General features: G+C 42.6%; 1 protein-coding gene across 9 annotated transcripts in view; it reads left to right on the top strand.

Annotated features, from left to right (window-relative positions):
- phldb2b (pleckstrin homology-like domain, family B, member 2b) overlaps positions 1-25736 on the top strand; it is a 46483-nt gene that overhangs the window by 10245 nt on the left and 10502 nt on the right. The window contains exons 4-16 of one of the 9 annotated variants that reach the window (XM_053674745.1): positions 920-1102; positions 8479-8598; positions 10149-11278; positions 15073-15387; positions 17871-18014; positions 20115-20252; positions 21178-21306; positions 22302-22457; positions 22895-23005; positions 23101-23190; positions 23551-23682; positions 23913-24071; positions 25476-25613. In XM_053674745.1, the coding sequence (XP_053530720.1) occupies positions 920-1102; positions 8479-8598; positions 10149-11278; positions 15073-15387; positions 17871-18014; positions 20115-20252; positions 21178-21306; positions 22302-22457; positions 22895-23005; positions 23101-23190; positions 23551-23682; positions 23913-24071; positions 25476-25613 (2945 nt within the window). Of the gene's footprint in view, positions 1-919; positions 1103-4837; positions 5100-8478; positions 8599-10148; positions 11279-15072; positions 15388-17870; positions 18015-20114; positions 20253-21177; positions 21307-22301; positions 22458-22894; positions 23006-23100; positions 23191-23550; positions 23683-23912; positions 24072-25475; positions 25614-25736 lie in introns of those variants that run through there. The other 8 variants (XM_053674746.1, XM_053674753.1, XM_053674749.1 and 5 more) reach the window with 8 other exon arrangements.

Below are 25736 nucleotides of genomic sequence, written 5' to 3'. Positions count from 1 at the left end.
AACCATTGTTAACATTCTGGATGATTCTCATGCGTTTCCACGTTTTCTCCCAGAGAGTTTCCTCAGAACATGAATGCCAGCATCGCTGCCAGTGTTTGTCTAAATACGGCCATGTTTCTGCTCTTAAACCGTAAGAGGATCGAGTGTTTCGTGCGGTGGGAAATCCCATGCCAAGAACCTCAATTCAATTAAAGGAAACCCTTCACGCGGTGACGCAGAGGAACAATGCAGTCTGATGGGGTTCATTTGCATCAAACTAACAGGTTGAGCATGTGTAGATCACGCAGATGAGCTAGATTAAAGCTAAACACCCAGAAGCTGCTTGGTTTTCATATAAAGCTGAATTATTAAAGCGATGAAGTGGACTGTAATGGAAGTCAGTAAAGGTTTACTGGTTAAGAAATGTCCAGTATATCCAGCTGATAGATTTTTTTAAGAACCAGTATAAGAATTTCAGGTTGTTCTGAGAATGTTCTTAACATACATTTTTAGAACATTAACACGAACGTTTTCATAAAGTTGGTTTTGTGTCCTTCTAACGTTGTGAAGCAAACGTGTTTAGAACGTTATATTTGTAACATAACAACGTGACGTTCTTGGAATGTGATGAATATTTTCTGACGTTCTCCGTTTCTACGTTCTGATGGCGTAACATAACCGGAACTCCTTCCAGTGTTGGAAAGTCCATAAGAGGAGCTTTAAGACTTTCTGTCATGTGTATTATTATGATCATGTTTATCGATTCAGTTCCACATCAGCCCTTAGACGTCCGTTATGAGTCGTATGTTTTTGATTTCACCGTGAGAAACGTCCTGAATTTGTCGTCCGTGGTGATCACGCATATCGAAAAAACGCAGAGAATTCGTTTGATTCTAATCCGCCTGGTTCAACTTTCTCGTGTGTGTTTGTTATGTTGCAGGAATCACACGTATCGGGCGTGATGACGCCGCCGTGCCGCAGGATATTACCATCCAGGGTCCAGGCATCGAAGCTGAGCACTGTGTTATCGAGAACAGAGGCGGGGTCGTGACTCTGGACCCCTGCGGACATCTGTGTTCACTCGATGGAGTTCCTGTGACCACGCCCACCCAGCTCACACAAGGTAAACACTCTCAACACCGGGGATGTCGTCTTTTCTTTTCCTTTCTTTTCTCTCCCCTCCTTTTGTTTAGTTTCTTTCTTTCCTTTTCCGGCCCTTTCCTTCTTTTCTTTCCTTTTCTCCCCTTTCCTTTCCTTTCTTTTCCTTTTCTTCCCTTGCCTTTCCTTTCATTTCCTTAATTTCTTTCCTTTTCTCCCCTTTGCTTTCCTTTCTTTTCCATTCTTTCCTTTATTTTCCTTTTCTTTCCTTGCCTTTCCTTTCATTTCCTTAATTTCTTTCCTTTCCTTTTTTCCATTTTCTTTCTTTTCCTTTCCTTTCCTTCATTTCTTTCCTTTCTTTACTTTCCTTTCCTTTGTTTTCCTTTCCTTTATTTCTTTCCTTTCCTTTTCTCCCCTTTCCCTTCTTTTCTTTTCTTTTCTTTCCTTCATTTATTTCCTTTCTTTTCTTTTCTTTCCTTGCCTTTCCTTTCTTCCCTTTCTTTTCCGTTCCTTTCCTTTTCTTTCTTTTCCTTTCCTTCATTTATTTTATTTTCCTTTCCTTTCCTTCATTTCTTGTTGTTTCTTTTCTTTACTGTCTTGGAAAAACCTGAAAAAAAGAAGTGCACCATTGGTTTGCGGAAACTTTTCTCCAGAGCCTCACTGTGAAGCTACACGTAGTCGCCCCCTGGTGGTTAAAACACACTACACACTGTGCTTTTGGGAAACAGAGTGAGGCCAGATCTGATTTCATGACGTCTTTATAACGCTTATTAAATGTGCGAGAGTGCTGTGTGTTGGAAAATGTGTGTTTTTCCACGACAGGGCTGGTTTTGGATGTCACAGTGAGTTTAATTGGAGTGGTTTCTGCAGCGGTTGGTTTTGTTGTCTGTGACTCAGAGCTTCCACTCGTACAGAGCTGGAGGTCTCACGTTACTGCCCACACCATTCTACCCCATTCTACTCTGCTCACTCATTTTCTTTCTACATCATCATCATCATCAGGGTTGTTTTTTATCTCGTCCACGTGTTATCTTTCTCACTCTGCGTGATGAAGACCTTCAGGCAAATATTTACTCCCAGGGTTGTTTGGATTGAAATCAGCACACTGGTTGCGAATCTCTGAGTGTGTTTGTCTCTGTAGAGGAGGGGGTTGGGTTGAGTCAGTGGTGTTTGGATGACTATACTGTAGGAGTGAAATCAGTTTGGAACTTTTCTTGAAAAAGCCCCAGATATAGACGTCTGGAACATTTCAATACTCCTGAATACAGTTTTCTCCACACGAATGACAATAACCGATGGACATAAATCCATGTTCTAAGCGAACACTGTCATATTTTTATTGTTTTGGATTTTGAAATTGAATCAGATTTCATCACTATGACTTTCTCAGCACTGACTCTTCTGTTTCCGACCGAATTACCAACGTTCCCTGTTTCCTAAATGTCGGAATTACAGCCTTACATGTATATCTGAAGTAATTCCATCTATTGTATTTTCATCAGGATAAAAAAAAAACCCTGAATTAGCTAATAATTCACAAACACTGTAGTGTGAGACACAAGTCTAAGATGAAGATGTTTGTGGGAGAGCGGCGGAGAAACAGCACAGAGAGAGAGAGAGAGAGAGAGAGAGAGAAAGAGAGAGAGAGAGAGAGAGAGAGAGAGAGAGAGAGAGAAAGAGAGCGGGAAATGGAAACAGGCTCCAGGTTAAATTCCAAACTCTCCCTGAGGCACTTCCTGGGAATTACGCTTTAATCCTCACTCTCTCTGCACTGTCCTGCTACTAATCACATTACGGTCTTGCTTCAGTACAGTTCATACAGTTCATATGCGCTGTTTTATTTTTATTTACATCACCCTCCTTTTATTTTGGTATTTCACCTGAGAAAAAACTGTCACACGGCTGCACTCCAGCTGTTACAGTGATCACTTTTTCCATTAAAAATTCATAAGTTCACGACACCTGTACCACAAAACACTCATTTGACAGAAGCTTTTATCCAAAAACATTTAGACATAATAATAATAAGAAGAAGCAGAAGAAGAATGTCCCTCTGAATGTGTCATTTAAAAACCATTTTAAACCAAATTAATATATGCGTAATAATAAACAATAGTTTTAATGCAAAACAAACTCAAAATGACAGGATATATGAATATGCATGAATATGTAAATCAATTAGAAACACCCCCATGGGCTCCTGCCATCCCATATCCCATAATTACATGCATTTAATTACAATTATTTGTTCATCAAGAACATTAGAATGCAGGTTTTGGTGGCTAGAAGTTTTCCGTTTGATTGGTCCAAAGATGTTAAACATGCTTTGTGACATCACAAATTGAGCTCGTTTATAGCCCCGCCCCCAAATCGGTTGTATAGCCTAGAGAAGTCTCCGATTAGTTCTGTGTTAACAAGTTCAACCCAAACGCCCAAATCGAGGTGATGTTTACTGTCAGGATACATGATCATTTTTTAGCTGTGGACACTGAAGTGCTGGAGACGTTTCTGCTGACTCAGGCGTTCACGCCGCTAATGATAAGCTGAGCGAGTCACACACACACAGGTTGAGAAAAACAGCCACGAGGAGTAAAGTTCTTCTCCATGTCCATCTTTGATCATTGTCCACACAAACAGGCATTGATTCTCACCAGGGTTGAGCTTTCAGAGATAATAAATGCAAACACTGCCTGATCTGTAGAGCTTAAAGGTGTAGGAATCTGTACGTCCTAAACCTCAACCATAACTTTGACTTGTACTGGAGACTCCTTCTTGACAATAACGTGTTCAAAACAAGCACGTTAATATAAAATTGCGCTATTATCAGAGAGCTGCTGTTATAGAAGATTAATCAACAACCTTCTGACCAATCAGAATCCAGAATTCAACAGTACTGTTGTGCGATAGCTAACGTTAACAAGTCTGTTCATTCGAACACACCGGATATCTTTAAAAAAGAAGTGAAAATATCTTGAATATGTGTAAATCTATCTAATATTTCTTATTAGAAGATTACATCCATCCATTTTCTATAACGCTTATCCTACAGTGTCACGGGGAACCTGGAGCGTGTCCCAGGGGGCATCAGGCACAAGGCAGGGTACACCCTGGATGGGGTGTCAATCCATTGCATGGCATCTTGTCCCCACCCATCTTGCTACTTTCTACAAATAAACAATTAAATTGATAATAAAATTTCCGATTTGCCAACAGAACAAGAATATTTCCAGAGCACAAATGGCTCGAAATAGGTTTAATAATTCTATATTTTGGTTTATTGTAATCTTATAATAGGAAATATTAGACAGATTTGACTATCTAATTTGATAAATAGATTGTTTTATCACAAGCTGGGGTGTACAAACTTTTTCACACTGAATATTCATCTCATCTCCTATTGCTAAGCTGTTGCTTGGATGTTGATTTGGAGGTTAGTTGTATTTTGGGCGGGGGTGGTGTGGGGGGAAGGGGGCTTAAAAGGAGACATTTCTGTAAAAGTCCACCTTTTATAGCTCTCTCTTTCAGTCCTTCAGTCTGTTTAATGCAGCTTCATTATAACGTCATTATAACTCGTCTGTTTGCCTTCAGCCAGGTATTATAACTCTTCCACACTACCCTACTAACCACTATGAGGAAACCAGGTACACCAGCACACGGAGAGTGTGTGTACTACTATTCAGTGTAGTATACTGCGGTTTCAGACGGAGCCAAAGAGGAGGGGGGGAGAAAAGAAAGGGCGGGGATTAAAGGCGTTTTTCTCCTGAACTCATTCTCCTGAACTCGGTCCTGCAGTCCAGCTTCATGTCTCCCTGCGGCTCTGCTTTGAAACAGCTGCACGTTTCCAGCTGTTGCAGAAAACGAGTTTGGGTTTGCAGTTTACGTTCTGAAGAGTTGAAGGAGACAGGAACGTGCGCTTTAAAACCTCTGGAGGAGAATCGCAGGAGGAGAAGTTCGAGATGCGGAGTTTGAGAAGGAACCCGGTTCTGTGAGGAGCTTCTCTGAATGGGACGCTTTAAAAGAAGGTTGGTTTGAAAGAAGTTATCCCGATATAGAAATCATTATGATTAGATTCAGTTGCATTTTTTTTAAAGGTGTTTAATCCGCCCACATGTGCAACATCTGTGTAACTCCTCCTACGCATTCTTACGTGAATGCCTTATGAAGAGAAACAACAGCTCAGTATGAAATCTGATTATATTATATATGTTCATATGAAGTTTATTGGGTTAATGATTAGTAAAGGTGTGGTTGTGAAACGCAAAGGTACGTGCGATGGGGTGCGTTAATACCATGACGTCATTCAGACGCGTTTTAAGTTCCCACACGTGAGCTGCGTGTCATTTCTACATGTCTTTTAACTCTAACTCTTCACAATGTGCACAAATATAAAGTACATTCAATGCACTCTATGTTTAATTAAAGTCATTAATAATACGGTTGATCTGCACCAGTGAGAGTTGCTAGGATACAGTAGGCCACGCCCCTTGATAACTGTCAAGTTAAAAGTTGAAAAAAAAAAAAAGTTGAAAGGCCGGTAAAAGTTGAAAAATCCCACATTTCTTGTGTTTTTATCTATGCATGTTGGTATTTGTTTGTATTTGTAAATACAAAGTTCACTACTAATCCCCTCCTGGAGAGAGACTCCACAGAAAGGTGTGATTATTCTTGTTATTCTTATAAATATTGTTCATTTAAATATTCTCTGAAGTAAAACTCCTAGTTTGAGTCCTAGTGGGGAACCGTGCGGAGTTCTCACCAGAGAAAAAAGGGTTCCTCGGGAGTTCTTTTAAAGAAACTTTTAAACTCAGCCAAAATGTAAATGAGTTTCCTGCTGCCAGGTTTTCTGTTTTGTGTCTGGAATTTATTTTATTTTTCCACAGGCCTCAAAGTCGGCGAATATGGCAAGCAACATCCGGACAATTAAGTGTACTCTGTTAATTAAAGCATCCGATTGATCCGGTTTCGCGGCTTGGAATCGAGACAGTTAATTAGTGTCGGAAATGTAATAAAGCGATGAAAATTGTTTGACGGTGGCAGAAAATCAAGTGCTTGTGGTCTCCTTGTAATTCAGTGACTGTAAAAGACAAGTGTGTAAAGTGACGCACGTGTTTTATTCTCAGATCAAAGACGGATCTGTTTCGTCCATGAAAGACTCCGATTGAGTGGATTTATGAGGACTTGTTTAATGGGATTAAACGCAGTTAATATCCAGTGTAAACTTATTAAAGGTCTCAGTCTTGAATTTTGTTTTTCCTATGAGGATTTAACCAAACTCTGCTCATGGTCTTCAAAATGGCTTTGTCTTCAGGAGTTCAGGTAGACATTGGAGCATCTAGGGCTCACTCACAGCACTCTTTTGTTTCTATAAGATATTTATTTGAGGTCTTTAGCCATAAAAGCACAGCTGTGTAGACTAAACACCCACGGCTGTACTTGGAGAAACGTTTCCTGCTGCGTGTACGTGTGAGTGTTTTGGTTCTTGCGCAGAACTGTGTTTATCTGACGCTGTTATCTCACAGATCACTGTTTTGACAGACTCGTGATGATGAAATGTCTCGCAGTGCGAAGGTCTGGATTGTTATGGAGTACGTACAGACGGACCGTTACGGCTGTGATTCTCGTTATTTGCTCGCTTTTCCGTGAGAGAGCTTTGCAAAGCACGGAAAAATGCAGGAAAATCGGTCTAGACGTGCCAGCGTTCCGAACAGTGGAATGTGTCTTGGAGATTTACGGGGCCAAAAGTCAGAGGTTTGGCATGTTAATGATCAGCCTCTCAGCCCAGGGTAGAGAACGCTGGACCGGGATTCGACCTTTGACTTTGAAGACACTAAAGTCGGACTCATCGAAGCATGGGGTCAAGCGTTTCAGACACACAGGTTCAATGAGATGGACAGAAATGGTTCTAAGCAGCGCATCTGCCACTGTGAAGTAGTTTTGCTTGTGCGATATGGTGTAGTAAGTCCTTTTTTCCTGAGATAAACGTGTTCGCCGTGTTGTCTACGTTTTTGGATTTAGAGTTAGACGTCCTGTCCTGTCTCACCAAACTCCTTTTCAACTCCCATAAAGTCCCCTCGTCTTATTTATCATTCCTACGGCACTTCCATTAACCTTTTATTGAGTAAAATCCAGCAGAAAACGAGCTCCAGGTCCTCCAGCCAGAGCTTTGGGGTTTGGTGAAAAGCAAGAAATATTTTCCATGATTTAAAAGGCTGCTCTGCGAGCTCCGATTTCAAACCGGTGGAAAATGCAGTTGTGGGTTGAAGAGGAGAGGATATGATGAGAGTTTCTGGTGGTGAGCCAGTCAGAACATTAATGAAGAAAGATGGACGCCAACGCGGGAACAGAGGGACAACCGGGGAAGATGTCCCAGGCACGAGCCGAGTGGAGTGTTCTTATAATTTTGCATTATTCAGAGCAGAGACTGAAGATTTATGGCCATATTTTCTGGTTCTAGTAAGGACTCTTGCAGCTGCATTCTGGACTAACTGGAGTTTGTTTATGCTCCTACTGGAACATCCATCCAACACCAAGTTCTACCTATTCCATGACAGATCTGATAACCAGATGAACCTCATTTCAGCTGCAGTGAGGGACTGACTGCATTGTTACTGCACTTTGGTCAGCAGTTTGATTCACTGAAAGTAGAGTATGTCAAGGAGATAAGGACAGAATTTTTTATTTCATTTAAATATATAAGAAGAACTCACATGGGCTTATTTCTCTGTAGATTATACAACTCCTTTCTCGTCCATCTCTTTCCATCTCATCATCAACTCTTCTTTTTTTCAATGTTTCAAGACACACTGCACTACAGGTCTGGCGTAAAGTCCAGACATTTATCAGTCCCTCCAGACTTTCACGATTTTTTCGTTTTCGATGTGCGGAGGAACTTGCAATTTTTGAAAATTGCCGTAGACTTTCAGCAGATTCTGAGCCGAGCTGCATCATGTGATGTAGTGGTGGCTTAGCGGTTAAGGGTCTGGGTTACTGATTGGAAGGTCTGGGGTTCAAGCCCCAGTGCTGCCACTGTTGGGCCCTTGAGCAAGGCCCTTGGTTTGATTAGAGAGCTCAGGAAAATGGTGCAGCTCAGATAGATGATGGAATAGTGATTGATAGAGATGTTCCATCTAGCATTGGCCCATATCTCTGTCTAGCTTTAGGTCTGATGGTGTCACGGCGTAGTGAGAGAGGTGTTTGGACAGCTGTGGTTCTTGTAATGCCAAGGTCATGACCCTGATGTCTTGTTTGACACTGTGGATTTTGATCAGGATTGATGGCTAACAGAGTTCTCTGTTGCAGTTCTGCTTACACACCCAGACCAAACAGAAGTGCTCTCGAATGTTTATTCTCAGAGTTATTTGAATGAATTCTCTCCTCTCGTGTCTTTCTTTCTTTCTCCAGGTTATTCTCTGTGTTTGGGTAAATCCTACTTCTTCCGTTTTAACCACCCAGAAGAGGCCAGCCGGATGAAGAGCATGCTTCCTCAGAAGAGCCCTGTGTCCCCGCTGGTCTACAGCACAGGTAATGGAGCTCACATCTCACCTAACACTACACCCCTCCACCCAAACCACGCCCCCAGCCACTAACAACCCACCCACCCACCCCCATTTACCACAACAGTCCCCTATGGATTCGTATAGAACGTATATCCTGTATTTCAAACAGCCCTTGTTGGGGAGGGGGTTGTAAACCGGGTTCAGTTACAGGTAACCAGGCCTTCTCTCTCCATCCTGGACAGGTGTGTGTGTGTGTGTGTGTGTGTGTGTGTGTGTGTGTGTATGTGTACAACACACACCCAGGTGTGTGTACAATAGTATCCTTTGAAGTACTTTGAAGGTCTTTCGAGAGTTTTAAAGGGTCAGCTGTCTGTTTTTTAGGAAATATCTTCTCAAAAGAGACGTTTGCAGGCAAAGTCCTGTGGAATGTCTCCATCATCTGCTTACTGATTTGGTTTGTTGTCAGTGTGGAGATTGATAGTTAGTTAATAAATTAGTGCCATCACGACTCCTGCTACTGTCTGAAATCCACGAAAACGCACGAGCGCATCAAACTTATCCATTTTAATTGTGATCCTTCTACATAATTAACTAATAGCTACGCCACAGCTTCCGTCTCAACCTTCTAGATCTTTACAGTGTTGATCTTTGCACTCTGTCATAAATCAAACTGACAGATCCATCGCTCTGTTTGTTCAGGAACTCCATTTGCCTTATTGCCGGATAGGTTCAGAACTCTTTAGATGCTCAAAGGAGCTCCATCAGAGTAAAAATGAAGCTCTGTTTTGTAACAGGTAGTTCAGACCTTCCCGTCTATGGAAACTGGCACCGTCTACAGGACTGGAATTCTTAAACACCTTTAATATGTTTTTTAACGCTTGGAAAACCTCTACCAACCTGTTCAATATCTTCAAGTCTGTGCTATCTCTGCTGTCCTTCTATCATCTTGTACAAGGCTGGTGTAATGTTCTGCTTTGCTCTGGTATGTGTGTTATGAGTGTGCATATGTCCAGTGTCTGGGATTTCCTTTGATCATTCTGCATTGGAGAAGCGAGTCTTAATACACTGTGCAGATGATGAGTGTGTGTGTGTGGTTGTGCAAGAGCTAGAGAAACAGAGTCCATGTGTTTAACTGTTCTGTTGTCCATCTTTGGCTCGGCTGCTTCTAGGTGGGCCGGACAGGAAAGCTTTATTTGAACAGTCTGAGAGGAAAACAGAAGATACAGCGGGCCGCAGCATGTGTGCGGTTCAACACACAGTCGAACTGAAAGGTTTTGTTGATCATGGACCTTCAGACTGTTTCTATTTTTAAAAGGTAAAACAGCTGAGATTAAGGTCTGGGTTTGCGGATCATTAAAACCCAGGTTTCAGTTGTTTCTGCAGTGGAGGAGAAATTTGACACCAAACCATTTTAGGAATAGACAAGTCTTCAGATGAGTTTCCGTAATCACTGCTGCCTTTTTTTTCTTTTTTGTTTAGGAATTTGAGCTGACAGTTTGGTTATGTAAAAATGCTGCCCTTAGATAGACGCTTCACATGAAGTTATTATCTCTCTTTTCTCTTTCTTTCTCTCAGATTATATGAAGTTCAGTAGCGATTTCAGTCCCAGCGGACCGAGTTCAAGAGGCGTGCGGTCCGTCTCCGAGCTGCGGGAATTAATGGACACGTTACAGAGGAAAAAACAAGCTCTGGAGAACAGCCTGCGGACCAATGGGGACAGTAGCCCCTCCTACTTTAGCATGACTCAGTCCCCGCCCTCGACGCCCAACTCCTTGTCAGTCCTAACCTCGTCAAGCCCGATATCTCCCTATCAGGACCAAGCAAGACGACTGTACACATCTGACCGCCCGCCTCTTTCATGTAAAGTCCCTACCCAGTCGTCTAACAGTGTACCCGCCTCACCACGACGCAGTGACCAGAGGGATTACAACTCCTCGTTTCCGCCTTTGCGACCAATGACCCGGAACCAGTCCCAGGATAGCCTGCTTGCCTCTTCGGACGGTCGACGTGGCCAAACATCAAGTTCTTTGCTGACAATGTGGAATGGCTCCGCCTCTGCAGCAAGCGATGCCCTTCCACCAACTCCAGGAAGCGGAAGCGGAGCAGCTAGCATGCCCTCCAGCCCACGATTAGCACGCAGGCTACAGCCTGAGGAAGCGGGACGCCCAATTCCAGTGCCACGCCAAAGGAAGTACTCAGCCGGTTCTCTGACAGGAATGGGCATAGCCGCTCACAGCCGCTCCCTACCCCGTCTCTACCGCTCGGTGGAATCCCAGCTCGCCCCTCTCACCCGACCATGGCCCCGCTCCTCACCCACCCCTGAGTCCAGTCACCAAAACGGGCATTCTGAGGTGATCTCCATCTCCTTGTCCACCAGGTCCCTTTCCAAACAAGCACCCACACGTCCGGAAGTGACCATGCCCTCAGGTGATGCAACCAGCCCACGTCAGGCCAAGAAGATGAGCCTGACCTCCAGCAGCTCCTACTCAGATTTGGAGAAGCAGGCATTGTGCATGTCCTCACCAGCCTTCGAGCTGGGTCTGGGCGAAAGGAGGCAGTCATTTGGGAAGGCCGGGATCAGTCCACAGGGTGGATTCCGTGAGAGGAAGGGCAGCATCAGCTCTCTCAGCGGGAAAGAAGAGCTCCAGGACTATCACCAGAGACAGAGAGACGAAAGACTTCGAGAGCAGGAGGTGGAGAGACTGGTGAGGAACTCTTCTTAAAGTGAATAAAAATATTTTTGGTATAGGATTAAAACTGTTGCATCACATTATTACTTTAAGAGAGTTCTTACTTTTGACAACGGAAATCCAACCTACTAGGCAATGAGAAATATGGCTGTCATATTAGCATGTAAGCTAGCTAATCACTGAAGCTGACAATTTAATTAGGTAACAGGTAAGCTTAGCGTCTTCAACACAGACATTAAAAAGGCAGCGTAATTATCAATCAATAATAATGATGAGGCAAAGCCTTGCTCAAGGGCCCAGCAGTGATATCTTGGTAGTGCTGGGATTTGAACCCATGACCTTCTGGTCAGAAGTCCAATGGCTTAACCACTGAGCGCCAACTGCCCCACATAGTAAAGTTAGCACTGTTGGATTCTGGATTGTGATTGGTCAGAAGGTGTTGCTTAATTTTCTATAACAGCAGCTCTGACAGTAGCAAAGCTTCAAACCGCAGCTTTATAAAAACGTGTAAGTAAGGAAACATTTATTTAACATTTATGGAAGGAGTATCCAGAGTCAGTGGTAAAGCTGTAACTTTTCCAACAGAGTAGTTTACATGTTGTGGTTTCTTCATAACATGACAAGCTGCGTGTTTCCATTAAAAGAGAGGAATGATAGCTCTTTATTGTAGCTGTAATGTCTGTCAGAACAGGAATTTGTTTTGTGGACGTTCCTCTACATAGCTATAAGAGTACATGGATTTAAAAAAAAAAGTGGTATAAAAGGAGATTCTTGGAAGCAACAGCCAAATGGAAATAAAGGTTGAATTTGCAGTTTCCCTTCACAATGTCCTTCAGGAATCCCACAGAGTGGAATTATGGCCTTAGGAGGAGAGCAGGAAGGGAGAGGCCCACCTACCTATGAATTAATCTCTTTTGTAAAAACACACACACACACACACACACACACACACACACACACACACACACACACACACACACACACACACGAAATTCCAGTTTTAATCGCACACAGACGCTGGGCAATGCAGTACTGACGCTTTCTCTGTAGTGGGGAGAACAGACGATTCAGGCTGAGGTGGAGTCGCCCACCCCTCCTATTAATAGTCAACCCTGAACCGCATTCGAGTCTCTGCAAACATGGCCGCCCAAACACACTCTCTCTGGGAGGCCCACAGTGGGGCGGCGTGAGCTGGTGGTTCTCCCGCGCTGACGCTCCTAATCCTGCCTCTCTTCTGGCTGGAGCAGGGAAGTCTTTCTCATGAAAGTCGAGTGGTGTTTTCTCAACTTTCTCATGCTTTTCAACGAGGCCACCTGTAGCCCCGCCCCATCTGAGCTCGATCCAAAACCAGAAGCCCGGGCCGCTCGCTCATTAGCCGTTACAGCCCTGTAGTTGTGGTGGAACATTATGGTTCTGGATTAGAGGCTTTTGCTGGAGAGAGTAAATACCAGTTAGCTGCAGGTGGAGAGGCGAGTGTGTGTGTGTGTGTGTGTGTGTGTGTATGCAAACTGGACATTCATATGTGCTTTTATTAGCCTGCGTTAATGAAGAGTTTCTCAGTTTCAGGTGTCCCATTACACGCCTTATTCATGTATCTACTCAACTTCTGTTATTTAAAATGTTCAAAATGCATAAATATCATAAATACGTCAATAAATAATCAAAGCAGAAGTTAAATACTCATTACTCATGTGCATGTTGGTTTCATCTGGGTTTTCTGGTTCCCTTCCAAAAACATTCAGGTGGACTGGCTGCGTTAAATTACCCCTAAATGTGAATAAGTGTGTTCATGGTGCCCTTCGATGGACTGGCATCCCGTCCGGGGCGTATCCCTGCCTCACGCCCAGCGTTCCCGGGATAGACTCCGGATCTACCGTGACTCTGGCCTGGATAATGCATCGTCTTTCTATTTCTATTTCTATTTCTTGAGAGTTGCTCTCTTTCACTAGGGGTCATGGCTCAAACCCTGACTCATGATGTCACATAATTAAGCATGCACTTGAATATGTGTACACACACACACACACATACATAAGAAACATCAGATCTCAGCAGTGAGAAGAAAGTGAGACCCAGGTTGAGCTTGAAGTGCTATTTATGTTTGAGGTGGTTGGGTATATCCGGTGTATATACCACACACACACACACACACACACACACACACACACACAACTCTCTTTAATAATGCCCTCCAGTGGAGCTGAACCAGCTGCTGTTTTGAACTTTGGAACACGGGAGAAAGCGGAAGGATTAAATCACTCCGGTTGTGTATTTCCGTCCCCACGGCATCCAGTGCCAGTTCTGTTTTAGGTGGCTTGAAGTTTCACTCAGTTCCCACTCGCTCAGACACGCTCGACCTGTCCAGAGATAGAGCGCTCTCGGCTCTTAAACATCGGCTTTAATCGCGCAAGCTCAGGTTCAATCGGGTCGTCCGGTGCCACGTCCCGGTCCCTTTTCTTTCTCAGGGTCATCACTATGCACCTGGACGTCCTGACCTCGGGCATCGTGGGCATGGTGAGTTCATTAACACTATATATATATATATATATATATATATATATATATATATATATATATATATATATATATATAAAAGAAGATTGCACAATTGCACACAGAACTTGAGCCACATGTGACTTGATTAAATAATAATTTAATCATCTGATACGAATTTAAATGAGCATTTACACAAGACATGTGGTGTTCATGACAATCCAGTTAAAAAAAACTAAATCATATTATAAAATAATGAGTTTTTACCACAAAAAAATTTCCCAGCGATTACAATTTGTTTACATTAAAGAACGTTTTATCCGTTTACATTTAGTTCCAGTTCTGACGTACGTACATTATAAACACTTTAACTCTGACTGTTACAAAGCGCTGACACTGGAGACTCCTTCCACACTGTTTATGTGGAGCATCCTCCGTAGTCTGTGTCAACAAGCTGTTACTATAGAAACGATAAGGTATAAGAATGAGCGTGTTTACAATAAATAAACCTGTGATTTGCAGTTGCACGGCTGTCAGAGCTTTGTGTTATACAAGATTAATCAACACCTTCTGGCCAATCAGAATCCAGATGTTAATTATGGTTCCAAGAGCAGTTTACAGACTTGGTTTTGTTTGAACAGATTTTGTAGAAGTCCTTTTATAGTTTCAGTCCTTTTATAGATTATTTTTTTTAACATTAGTGATAAATGAAGCGTTTCTGGATTTTATTACAGTTTCCTTTTTTCTCTGTATGGACTGACTCGTGGATGCACATCTGTATGAATCAGTATAAATCTGCTGGATCATCGCTGCTGGTCCTGGCTCGGAGTTCAAACACAGGCGTTAGCTGTGATGGTGAGAGTCGTGTTTGCGTTTTGTCGTTTATTTCCATAGAAGTGGCTGAACGCAGGGCTTTTCCGCCTGTTCATTAGGATCAAAGCAGCGTCCCATGAGAGCATGTTCTTGTTCTCTTGCCGGGGGATTTTATGGACGTCCTCTGTCTCTGTTCCGGTTACAGCGTCTGTTACTCAACGTCGGGTTCTCTGAGATCACCAGAATAATGTTTAGTATTAGACTTGGAGGGAAATTTTTGCAACCACATGACGGAGAGAACATGTCTGGAAGAATAACCCACTCATGATTTAGCAGTTGTGTGTGATTTGTGTAGAGCGTGATTCTGAATCTTATTAAAATGTTAGAAGCTATAATCAAAACAAAGGGTTGTGCAGAAATTCGAAGTTTTGGCAATAATTCGTTATTCTTCTTCTTATTATTATTATTATTATTATTATTATTATTAATACTCTCTCCTACAGGAGCGTCAGCGTCTGGAAACCATCCTGAGTCTGTGCTCGGAACGGAATCAGAGCGGCTCAGCAGTGGCCGACCTCCAGAAGATCAACAAGGAGCTGGAGAAGCTGCAGGTGACCGAGGATGAGTCCATGTTTTCTGACTCCACACAAAACGGATACAGCTCTGGAGTCCCAGGTTTGGAGTCGCAGGTCAGTGAGGAGCACCAGGTGCGCCAGCGTCGTTCCAGCGGGCAGCGAGACGTCAGGGCGGAGTCACCTGCTGGGAGTCTTCACGGCTCCGCGCCCACCCCGTCCCCTCGACAGTCGCGGAATAATAAGGTAAGATTTCACGTAGCATGTTCCTTATTAGTCTCACCCTCTGAGGATAATCTCCACCCACTGAATGATTGATATCTCTTACACACTAAGCTGGCTTTCGCGGCTTCTCCTGCATGTTATCTTGTAGATCAGTTACAGATTTAGTAAATACGGTTCATTCGTTAGACATTCTGAGACTTTTCAGCTCACGCCCTTTCCATGTACGACCTTTTTTAGGCACACACACACACACACACAGAAATGTGAAGGAAACAGGGACTGTCTAAAGGGAATAATATATGTTTTTCTAGGAGATTTAGGACCTTAGGGTTTGGTCCAAGTCTAGTATAGTTTGTATAGTAAAATAAGTTGTATAATGTTTGTTTATAAACTACAATATGCATTTAGACTATTTATGAGTACTCCAGAACAGTTCCAGAGCCACTGAATCTGTTCTGCTGGCATACTGAGACACTTTATGTTGCATTTTCCTTTAATTTGTCGTCCATCTGTATATCACATCTGCAATCCATAGAGAGGTATGCAACAAGCAACATGCTGGAAATTATTTCTATATGCACCATAAATCTGCTTCAAAGCTGCATTCTTTCTTTCTTTCTTTCTTTCTTTTGTTCTTTCTCCATGTGTCTCTACATTATGTCTCCTCGCTATCATTCTCCTGCTTCACATCGTGGTGCTGAAGGTCTGGACCTCGCTCCGTAACATAAACTCTGCCGAACAGAGATAAACATCGCTGTCCGAATATAGAGAGGTCACACGCTGTGTTTACGCTGATGTAATCTCGCTTCATTTTACCTGTGCGCTGTGCACACACACACACACACACACACACACACACGCACACACACACGCACTAAATTAGCATTTGCAGTTTTTAGTGCTTGCGTTATTCACCTAATGGATAGTTTCTTCACTAGAGACTAAAGGTCAACATGTGGCTAATAAATCTGTGTAGAAGGGTTTATTTAGACGGACAATTTTGCTAGCTGATATACCTGATATAATAGCATATGATAAGCTAGTTAGCTAGTTCATATCCTCTTCTAACAACGTTTCAAATGCAGCACATCGCACCAACGATGTCTTCACATCGCACGTAAATACACAATATTCGAGTTTAGCTAACGTTTTTGTTTTCTCTCGTGAGGTGAAAGTTTGTCGTAAGTAAGAGAGTTATTTGACGACTTAGCGCTGATGGTTTTGTCCGTTTTAAACGTAGCTACACACCAAATGAAAGCTTTTGTTTTGAGAAAGTCAACGTGAAGTAACTTTTTTCTTTTTCTGCTTGTAGAACTTACAATAAATACTTTAAAAAAAAAAAAAAAAAAAGTAGTCCAGACATGAATTCTACTACTGCTACTGATATGTCCTCTCCTGCTAGTGCTAATACTGTATCTCTACACATTTACCCTTATTAAAAATACCAGAATATATGAATATGTAAATTAGATGCGCCTACATGTCCTAGCTAACCGTTTGCAAACTAGCTCACATTATTTGTAGGTTACCATGACAACCACAACTTAGTTCATCCCTAACATTAGACGTGTTCGTTTTCTATTTCTAGGGTCAGTTTTTCGACTGTTATGCCATTCACTGTCGAAATGTAATCATGTAATCATTTGCATAAGGAATGTGATTGGTCCAGTGAGCATACACATAGCCCAGCCCCCCGAATCAGTTTTACATGGAGGTCTCTGTTTTGAATGTTTCATAAATCCAGAACCCGGTATTTAAATATAACTTTATGTGGGGTTTTTTTACTGACTCATTACTCATGTACATTCCTGAGTTTTTCCCACACGTCCTGATGGAGCTTACATTGTGCTTTCCTCTCTAAAGTGGTGTATTTACATCTCTCAGGGCTGAAACTAAGAGCAGGCAGCCGTTATAAGCTGGGTGTAGACATCGCCTTTATTAGATTAAGAGAAAACCAGCCTGTGTGAACTGCTGGCAAGGGATCAGAGTTTCCTGAAAATCTGCCGCTAAATACCAGCTCAAGAAATAGCTCGGATTTAATCAGATTTTGGAAATGGAGCGTTAGTGCGTCTCATCTGTGGGGAAATACGCAGAATCATGGCCTCATTAGGTTTTATCTTTTGTGTGTAATGTTGTATAGTAATGGCTACAATGTTAAGTTTAATAAGATTTGCTTATTAATATTATTTTCAGATTTGACATAATATGCATACAATAACAAATGACTGCACCATCGTTTTTGAGTCAGTAGGCTCTGACACTATGGCACTATCAAACTATTAAAGCTTGTTGATTTACATATTTGTTTATGTCCTCCTTTTGCAGACTAAAATTCAGACACAAATATGAAATTATGTCGGTGCATTTCTACACATTTCATTATTACACTACAGATATGACGTTATCATAAGATTCGTAGAAACTCAACGGAAGAAACGATTCGAATACTAATTATAATTGTTATCGTAATTGTGATGGGAGTACTGAGGATGTGATGTCATCAGCAGGCGCCTGAGGACGAGGAAGTGCGGCTGAAGCAGGAAGTTACGCGTATTGAAGAGGAGAGGATCCAGGTGCTGAACAACATGGAGGAGCTGGAGCAGAAGATCAAAGAGCTGGACAACCAGATGGATGAATCAGTCCAAGAGGTAAAGATGGTTGAGTTAGGGAGAGAGAGACTCTGTGATTGAGTGAGTGAGTGATTCAGTGATCACGTAAGTATTTCATGAATAAGCGAGTGAGATGGTGAGCAAGTGATTCAGTGAGAATGGGAGGGATTTCAATGGTGAGTGATTTGCTGGATAAGTGGGTGAATGATTCGGTGAGTGATTCACTGAGTTGGTGGGTGAGCTGATGATTCTGTGAGTGATGAACTAACTGATTCAGTGAGTGAGTGATTCAGTGAGTGGGTGATTCAGTGAGTGAGTGATTCAGTGAGTGATTTAGTGAGTCGGTGGGTGAGTGATTCAGTGAGTGAATGATTCAGTGACAGTGATTCAGTGAGTGAATGATTCAGTGACAGTGATTCAGTGAGTGATGCATTAAGCGATTTGGTGGGTGAGTGATTCAGTGAGTGAGTGATTCAGTGAGAGTGATTCAGTGAGTGATGCATTAAGTGATTTGGTGGGTGAGTGATTCAGTGAGTGAGTGATTCAGTGAGTGAGTGATTTAGTGAGTCAGTGGGTGAGATGATGATTCAGTGAGTCTGTGGTTGAGTGAGTCAGAGTTTGAGAGAGTGGGTGGGTGAGTGATTCGGTGAGTGATGCATTAAGTGAATTAGTGGGTGAGTGATTCAGTGAGTGATTTAGTGAGTCAGTGGGTGAGTGATTCAGTGAGTGATTTAGTGAATTGGTGGGTGAGATGATGATTCAGTGAGTCTGTGGTTGAGTGAGTCAGAGTTTGAGAGAGTGGGTGGGTGAGTGATTCGGTGAGTGATGCATTAAGTGAATTAGTGGGTGAGTGATTCAGTGAGTGATTTAGTGAGTCAGTGGGTGAGTGATTCAGTGAGTGATTTAGTGAATCGGTGGGTGAGATGATGATTCAGTGAGTCTGTGAGTGATTCAATGAGTCAGTGGTTGAGAGAGTCAGAGTTAGAGAGAGTGAGTGGGTGAGTGATTCAGTGAGTCAGTGACTGAATCAGTGAGGCTTTGAGTGAGCGAGTCATGGGTGAATGATATAATTAGTCGGTGGTTGAGTGAGCTGGCAGGTGAATGAGTTATTTGCTGCCGTAATGAGTCCGCGTTTGAGTCAGTGAGTTGTATTTAATTGATATTATATTTAATTGGAAAATTCCCCTGTAAGTTATTATAAATAAGTTTGGACACAAATACAGATGCTACACTTTGTTGTAAATTCTGAACACTTGCACATGGACTGATCGCCTCCGATGTAACTGAACTATTCATTGCTGGACTGCTGTATTCAGTTTCTGTTTGTTTCTTTCAATGGAGAAGTTTATTTCTCTCCCCTCAGACCCAGAGCTTTCTCCAGCAGTCAGTTGTTTTACATCATGCAGCTTCTTTATGAGATGCCAACCAGAGAAATTACACCTTTTATGGCTGTGTGAAACGGCCCACAGACCGTGAGCTCGTCCTGATTTTAACTGGATTTAATGATGCTGCCATCTTGTTAAAATAAATAAATAAATAAATTTTAAAAAAGCAAAAACTGTAGCTTTACAGCGTTTTTAATGCACTAGCATTTATATAATTAAATATACTGATGTAAATGAACAGAGCTAGTATGTACAGTCAACTTCAGAATTATTGGCACCCTTCAAGAGAATGGGAAAAAATACGGTCGAGATTTGAACATGGATGAATCTTTCAACAAAATAACGACCTCAAGCAAACATCCAAATCAGCACAACATGCACAAAGACTGAAATGTTGTGCAGGGATGAACCGATCCAAGATCCTCTACATGTTTCTCCAACCGTGTAAGACATCACTGGAAGAGACTCAGTGCTGTTTTCTTCTCCGGGGAATTCAAAGGTCAGGGGGAAGGGGGCAAATACTTTTGAAAGTAGCCAAAAAATATTGTGTTAAAAGGAAACTGTAGAAAGTCTCCTAACGTGTACTCAATTCACGGTGTTTGTTTATGGTCATTTTTATGGAGGGTGCCGATAGTTTTGGGGTTGACTAAAAATTTGTAGTTGACTGTGAATGCTAATTTAGCTCTGTGTGTGTGTGTGTGTGTGTGTGTGTGTGTGTATGTGTGTGTGTGTGTGTGTGTGTGTGCGTGTGTAGATGGAGGTGGAGCGCGCTCTGTTAGAAGGTGAGCAGGAGTCCGAGGCGGCTCAGCTGCAGCAGGAGAAGGAGGCTCTGGAGCAGCTGAAGGACAAGATGGCCGACATGGAGAAGAGGGTGCAGGTGGAAAAGTCGCAGGTATTACAGTGAACACAAACACACACACCCACACACACACACACACACACACACACACACACACACACACGCACACACACACATATAAAGTTCCTGGCAGCTCATCAGTCTCACTTGTAGGTGATAATCTCCCCATCTATCCGGTTCACACCCTAACAGTGTGTGTGTGTGTGTGTGTGTGTGTGTGTGTGTGTGTGTGTGTGTGTGTGTGTGTGTGTGTGTGTGTGGAAAGCATCTTCCAGTTACACCTGCAGCTGTTTGAACACTCGAGCTCAGACATTCTGACTGCAAAGATTTTAAGAGACAGTTTATAGGCTGCATGGGAAATTTTCCACCCCGGAGCTACTGAGTTCTGGATTCTGATTGGTCAGAAAGTGTTGATTAGTTTTCTATAGCAGAGGCTCTGACAGTAGCGTCGGTTTATATTAATGCGCTCATTCTGATACATTACGGTTTCTATAGCAGCAGCTCGTTCACTGGAACTCATACAGCGGACGCTCCACACAAACCCTGTTGTGGTGAAGTTTTCTTAAAGTAAGGAGATAATGTTGATGTAACATGTATGGAAGGAGTCTCCAGTGTCAGCGTTTTGTAACAGTCAGAGGTAAAGCTGTAACTTTAAGTTTAAAAAAAAAAAAATTAAAATCGCATTATACCGTTTACCGTCCGCCGCCTGGTATCAATAACTGTCTGTGGTAAAAGGCGCAAAAGTAACGCACTAATCATTTTCCTTTTTCTGCTTTTATATGCCATATAATTCCCACTCATCTTCATGATTATCATCATCATCATTCTCTTCCTCCTGATGGCGGTGTTAGTGACTAACCCCAGCCTCCACACCTGCCCCTGCACTAACGCCTCTGCTCTGTCTGTCTGTCTCTCTGCTGTGTGTGTGTGTGTGTGTGTGTGTGTGTGTGCGGTGAAGGACAAAGCCCAGCTCGATGCTGAGCGGGTAAAGCTCGAGCGTCTGGCCGAAGTGCTGTCCGAGCAGCGCGCTCAGCTCAACACGTGTCCCGAAGCCCTGAAAGAGCAGCTCGTCCTCCAGCTGTCCAGGGTCAGTACTGAACACTGAGCCTTCCTCTTCCTCCACCTCTTCCTCCTCTTCCTCTCTCTCTTTCTTGCTCACTCTTGCTTGTTGGCTTGCTATCTCTGTCAACACTAAATTCTCACACGCTTTTCTTGCTGTGTCGGCATGCGTCATACAGTACACACACTCATGCAAACAGGCTGCATGAGCTGGAATGGGAGAAGTGTGTGTGTGTGTATGTGTGCGTGTATGTGCGTGTGTGTGTGTGTGTGTGTGTGTGTGTGTAGAGCTGAAGAAAGTTATGCCGGACGGAGTGACAGCTGTGGTTTTATGTTGTCGGAGGGTCGTGTTGTGTGTGCATGAGACGCATTTAAAGGTCAGAGGTCAGCGGCGGAAAGACATGGAGCTGCCGAGGCTCGATTGGCATCCTGCAGGAGGCGACATGTTTGTGAATGTTTGTGTCTTCAGCGATGAGAAACGCTTAACCTTCTGCTGCCCTTAAAATGATCAAAGTATTCCAGGTAGCATAATAAATAGGTTAATATGCTATTAATGCATATAAAGTCGCAACTAAAAATAGCATCGGTATCTGAAATTATACTCCTCATTAAAAATTCCAGGATCTATGAATAAACGTGAATATGCAAATTAGGAAATGTCCCACATGTCCTCCAGCCGTCCCATAATGGCAGGTGGATACGGGCGAGACTTCAAGGCCAGCGTCTCGTAATTCGCGTTTATTTGTCTACCAGCAGCTCGAAAGCGTAAGAATATAACATGGTGTTACCACGACAACGACGCATTTGCAAACCAAACTTGATTGAGCCCAAGCTGTAAATGTTAAGAATAGCCCCGCCCCTAAATTGTTTTTCATACAGAAGCACTGAGAAAGTTTAGAATTTTTTTTCTCACTGTGGCTGAGGTCTATAGGGTTATATTACAGGAATGAGTGGGGCATGACTCGTTAATGTGTGTGTGTGTGTGTGTGTGTGTGTGTGTGTGTGTGTGTGTGTGTGACACAGGACGCCGAGACGCTGGAGGTAGAGACGAAGCGTTTTGAGGACCTGGAGTTCCAGCAGCTGGAGCGAGAGAGCCGTCAGGATGAGGAGAAAGAGACGCAGACGCAGCAGGTCCTCCGAGAGATCGCAGAGTACCAGCGCAGCACTGTTACCCGCAAGGTACCGCAACCGTGTGTGCGTGTGTGTGTGTGTGTGTGTGTGTGTGAGTGTGTGTGTGTGTAAAATACATATTTTAATGTTTAACATCTTATCTACTACAACTACTACTACTACTACTAATAATAATAATAATAATAATAATAATAATAATAATGTGTATACAGTATATAGCACATTTAATTAATTTAATGCAGCTCAAAATGCTTTATTGTTTAAAATTGCTTCTGTTTAAAGAGATTATAATAAAATCAGGATGCCATGGCAACAAAGAAATTGAGCTAAGTTTTAACAAGAACATGAAGATAAAATGATCATTTGGTCTCCTTGTGATTAGTTTTTTCTTAAGAGATCAACACCCATTGTGTTTTTCTGATTTCACACACCGTGCAAAATCATTTTGGTGTTTGTCAGAGCTTTTCTTTCCTCTCCTCTTGTAGGAGAAGATGCTTGCTCTGAAGAAACAGTCCACACAGATCATCCAGCAGGCCCAAAAGGAGAAGGAGAGCTTTCTGAAGGAGAAGAACAACCTTCAGATGATGCTGCAGCGGGTGAGAGATGCAGAAACACCAGGAAGAAGGTGGAACCGGGCGTGTCTCGTTCGCTGACTGAAGTTTCTCCTTCGTTTCTGGGGGGGTTTTTACAGGAAAAGGAGAATCTCAACAACCTGGAGAAGAAATATGGCGAGCTCACGGGGGGGCGGAGCTTCCCCGTCAACCCCCTCAGTATGAAGGAGGTACGGTGTGAAAACCTGTCAAATCTGTCAATCAAAACTACCTGGGACAAAATAGTTTTTAAAGTGGAGATGCAAAAGAACGCATGGCAGGGTTTCGAAGTAACAAGAACCTGATTGCTAAAAGAAAAATGGTTCATTTTATGCAAATGACATGCGACTGTCATGTTGCGCTGACCAATCAGCTCCAACCTAGTGATTATTTGTTATCTAGCTGTCCAATTAACATAAATACATTTTAATATATTTTTCATATCCGTTTTATAATCAAAGGTTCCATTTGCAAGCTTTATTGTAGAAGGACACGCCCCTTAAGAGATCACTATGGAAACGGGGTCTCTCTTTCTTTCCCTGTTGTTCCAGGACAGCTCCTTATTGGCTGATGTATGTCAGCCTTGTAGCGAGCTTAGCCACACCCACCATCTCTCACTACTTCCTGTTGATATCGTGGCCTTTTCCTGTCTCTTCTCCTTTCTGTCCATTAAAAGTGCTGAGGTACTGCTCTGTGACTGTGTCTGCGTTTGCGTCTGCGTTTGCATCTGCGCTGCATGTCTCCTCCCCCTCACCTCTAACACCCTGCTTAATTTTATCTTCTAAAATGATTCTCCATAATGTAAGATTATCATTAACGCTTGCTCTCTCTTATAATGTCGTGACTCCAGCGTGTCTGTGCTTTTAACCCTGCGCATTTCTCCCCCCCATTTCTAAAATGGTCTGTTCCACAGGGTTATGTCACAGTGAGTGAGATCAATGAACTCTATGCGAAATTGGGGGTTGAGACAAGCCACGCCCCCTTCAACCTCAATGCCCCCGAGCGTCCCGACTCTGGGTCTGACCCCAGCCCTAGTCCCGAAGACGGCAGCGCACCTTCAGGAGAGGACGAGGTGTGTGATGCTGCGTTTACACACTAGCGTTGTCGGATTTGTTTAGCGGCGGAGCTCATTTGCGTATTCATGAGTCTATAATGTTAGAACTGTATCTGGAGCTACTACAGTAGTGTCGTCATATCACTATATCACCAGAGAAAATGACAATTGTCCAGTTATTCTGCAAAGACAAATATATTCATTTAATTTAGCCGATATTATTAGCTAGGATTTCCTAGGCAACCATAGTTACGGATAAACATCCACCATCTTTACCTCATCTAAATCCAACATGGCTTATTCACTATATATGCTCACTACACAGGGTACGAAGTGCACCAGATAAACCAATAGAAAACCATTTCAGACGGAAATCACTTTCAGGATGTATGAAACAGAACGTAGAATTCTTTTTAACATTTAAATACATTGGACTTTTTTTCTTTTTTAAAAAAATATGTAAATAAAGTAAAATAAAAGAGTGGACTCTTTTACTTAGAAACCCCTTTTTCTACTTCAAGTGATAAAATGATTTGAACAAACAGTTTAGGAGCGGTTTCTTTCACTGTCCCTCCCGGGGAACCCTTAAAGGCTCTATGTAGAACCATAAAACCGAGGTGAGAATTTGTATTTGTCCAGTGAACCGTTAGAGAACCCTTCTACGAATGTGTAAGAGTATTAAAATGGAAGTAATGAGAAATAGTTTATTCCACACACTCACTCAGTTACTACACATACTCTTAGAACAAAAGGGTTCTTTAAGGGTTCATTGGATAAATAAGTATTCTTAGCTGTGGAAAAAGAGTTCTTTCTGATAGAGAAACATGTTGTGTGTGGTACAAAATCCCCAAAATTATCATTATTTCCTTCTTAATACCTAGAACCTGTCAGGAGTTATATACTGGTACTTGGGGTTCTTAGGAGCATTAAAGGCTCTCAGCTTCAAAAAAAAAAAGAAGGTTCTACTTGGATTTCTTTCTGATAGGTAAACACTGTTGTAGGGTTTTATGTAGACCTTTAAGGGTTCCCCAAGAGACACAAGTGAAGAACCCTTAAGGCTATACATATTCAACATGAAGAACTTTCCTCACATTTCTCAACGTGGAAAAGGGATTCGGAATAAATGCATGTGAATCATTGTGTACTTTATTTACATGTGTTTTTTTTTTCTTAAAGGTTTCTTCAAGAGAAGAGTTATTTATGATAGGGAAACACTTTCTCATTGGGTTGGGGGAACGTTTAAAGAGTTCCCATAATATAAAGTGACAGCCGAATATTTGAATTGAATAAAATTACTTCATCTCTATTAAATGAAATGTTCCATTTTTTCAAAGTCACTGTGTCGCATTTCCCTCTGTCTCTCTGTCTCTCCTTTACCGCTCTTCTCCGCTTTCTCTTCTTCCACTCGTCTCTTTTGCAAAGCTCTGCGTCTCTTCCTGCTCTCGCTCCGCCCTCAAACCCGTCTCCGTGCACTGGCCCGAGGAAATGGTGACCTTCCTCGGCCCATCTCCTCCTCTTCCTCCTCCTCTCCCTGCCAAAAAACACTCACGGCACAGGCAGGTAAACCGTGCGTGAGATAAACACAGGTGTGTGTGTGTGTGTGTGTGTGTGTGTGTGTGTGTGTGTGTGTGTGAGAGAGAGAGAGAGAGAGAAAGAGTGTGTTTAACCTTGTCTAAGTGATCC

This window comes from Ictalurus punctatus, chromosome 23 (genome assembly GCF_001660625.3).
Source record: "Ictalurus punctatus breed USDA103 chromosome 23, Coco_2.0, whole genome shotgun sequence".
Classification (NCBI taxonomy): Eukaryota; Metazoa; Chordata; class Actinopteri; order Siluriformes; family Ictaluridae; genus Ictalurus; species Ictalurus punctatus.
The sequence above is the reverse complement of the archived record's forward strand: the minus strand, read 5'-3'. Positions and strand labels throughout refer to the sequence as shown.